Source organism: Bidens hawaiensis, unplaced genomic scaffold, assembly GCF_021521415.1.
Source record: "Bidens hawaiensis isolate Kalapana, Puna unplaced genomic scaffold, B.hawaiensis_p1.1 tig00036673_1, whole genome shotgun sequence".
In the NCBI taxonomy this organism is placed as follows: Eukaryota; Viridiplantae; Streptophyta; class Magnoliopsida; order Asterales; family Asteraceae; genus Bidens; species Bidens hawaiensis.
The window spans coordinates 178,604-180,403 of NW_027496390.1; the positions used below are offsets into that span (position 1 = coordinate 178,604).

The window sequence follows — 1,800 nt, forward strand, 5'->3', positions numbered from 1 at the left end:
TTGCCGTACCCGTTTCTTGATTTTTTGAGTTTTGCCGTTTCCCGTTCCCGTACCCGTGCCCGTTTCCCGTACCAATTCCCGTGCAACATAGGTTCTAGTAGTTTATAGACATGCTACTTAATTTACAAGTACTTTGTAATCTTGCTATTCGTTGTTTAAGAATTAATAACTTACAAAACGATACCTAAATTACATATCAGAACTCTTGCTTACCCAGATAACCGAACTGAATTCAATCGAATAATAACCGGTTAACAAAGCCGAATAAATTGGTTGAATTTGGTTCGGCTAGGCACATTTTTAATTCAGATCAGTTCGGTTTTCGGTTAGGGCCAAAAAATCAAAACCAAATAACCGATATCCGAAATGAATACCTCCAAAACGTTTAATACTAAACTAGAAATTTTAATACTAAACACCATGCCTGCATGAAACTGTCTCCTCGCACTTTTTAAGATCAAGAAGAAAATAACACAAACATAAACATATGAAAAACGTACCGATTGTAGGGCGTGGAGTGGCCCTAATCTTTAAAATCTCGGGACGAGGGATAATCGACCCTGATGCCCCTATCCCTCGTGAAACTCTTACTTTCGTACCATCCTCTTGATACCTTATTCCAACTTTACAAGGTTGCCTGTAAACAAAACATATCAACAACCGTCTTACTAATAATGAAACCGTGCACTCGATTAAACTAACTGTACCCTGTAACTGGATCAACAATTTGAACATTTGAGACATGAAGAGGGGCCTCTACTGTGAATATCCCGCCTTCGTGCCCTTGCCCTTGTTTTATATGCTTCTTGACCTGCAACATGTTTTATTCCAAATTCGTAAATACTAAATATTAAAATATACATATGTAGGGGCACATTCTTTACAAAACCGATTTATGTAAAGAACTGCAAGAACCCCATAAACACTTATACCTAGTGCATTGATGATTTTAATGAGATAGTGAGTAGGCACCTAGGTGGTTATGTTGTTACCTTCAACCAAGAATTTTTTTTAAAAAAATTAACATTTCTTTTAATCATAAGCTTAGTATTGTAAAAAGCTCACTAAGCCACATATATGTAGCTCACGAAGTTACATAAGTGCATCTCGCTAACAGCGTATGTTTGTTTTTTTTTTTTTTTTGTATTTGCAAAGATTAGTAAGATACAAAAAGAAAATTAAAAGCAAAAAAAATTCTTGTTTAAAAGTGGTTTTCTCGAAGTATTCTCGTAGATTTTAAGTTTTCTCATAATCCCTTCTATGTATGTATATAAAAAAGTGTGATTGAGAGATGAATCACCAAGTTCTTTCCTTCAACAATAACACGATTTTGAGAGCGAATGACACGTTTAATAGTGCCGGTTTCGCCCCTATCCTTGCCCCTAATTATCATCACCTGTAATATAATAAAAAGATTAATATAAAAATATCAGCTTAAAAATCTAATGAAAGGGATAAATTGATGTATTATATTATGGTTTTACATTATCTCCTCTTAAGATCTTCCAGTGATGTATGAGCTTTTGAGCTGCTTTCCATCCCATTATGCGTTAAGTCTGAAATTATTATCAAAATAATAATAATAATAATAATAATAATGAGATTAAGAATCGTAAATGAAAGCTAATGATAATGATACATGGAGAAGTAATTTGTGTGCAATTGAGACCTTAGAAGGAATAATCAAACATCTATATACAGATCTACATATACATACAACACATAGAAGAGATGAGTTAAGACTTTACCTTTGATTTGAGTCCGACTGAGCCGGAGGCAGAGTGTTTGGCGACTGGGAAA

The 1,800-nt window shown here is 34.3% G+C and overlaps 1 protein-coding gene across 1 annotated transcript; it reads right to left on the reverse strand.

Annotated features, from left to right (window-relative positions):
- Positions 1-269: 269 nt before the first annotated feature.
- LOC143588653 (uncharacterized) lies at positions 270-1,584 on the reverse strand. The gene is made up of 4 exons (XM_077069608.1): positions 1,485-1,584; positions 1,301-1,396; positions 708-811; positions 270-637 (listed from the first exon to the last, which is right to left on the reverse strand). Exons 1-4 carry the CDS (start codon positions 1,542-1,544, stop codon positions 412-414), a joined length of 486 nt encoding a protein of 161 aa, XP_076925723.1. The 5' UTR covers positions 1,545-1,584; the 3' UTR covers positions 270-411.
- Positions 1,585-1,800: the final 216 nt, after the last annotated feature.

Excerpts from the sequence above, each read along its gene's own strand:
- LOC143588653 (XM_077069608.1), bottom strand. The coding sequence starts at position 1,544 with ATGGGATGGAAAGCAGCTCAAAAGCTCATACATCACTGGAAGATCTTA. Across the intron at positions 1,397-1,484 it reads AGATCTTAAGAGGAGATAAT|GTGATGATAATTAGGGGCAA; the intron begins GTAAAACCATAA and ends ATTATATTACAG. Across the intron at positions 638-707 it reads ATTGTTGATCCAGTTACAGG|GCAACCTTGTAAAGTTGGAA; the intron begins GTACAGTTAGTT and ends TTTTGTTTACAG.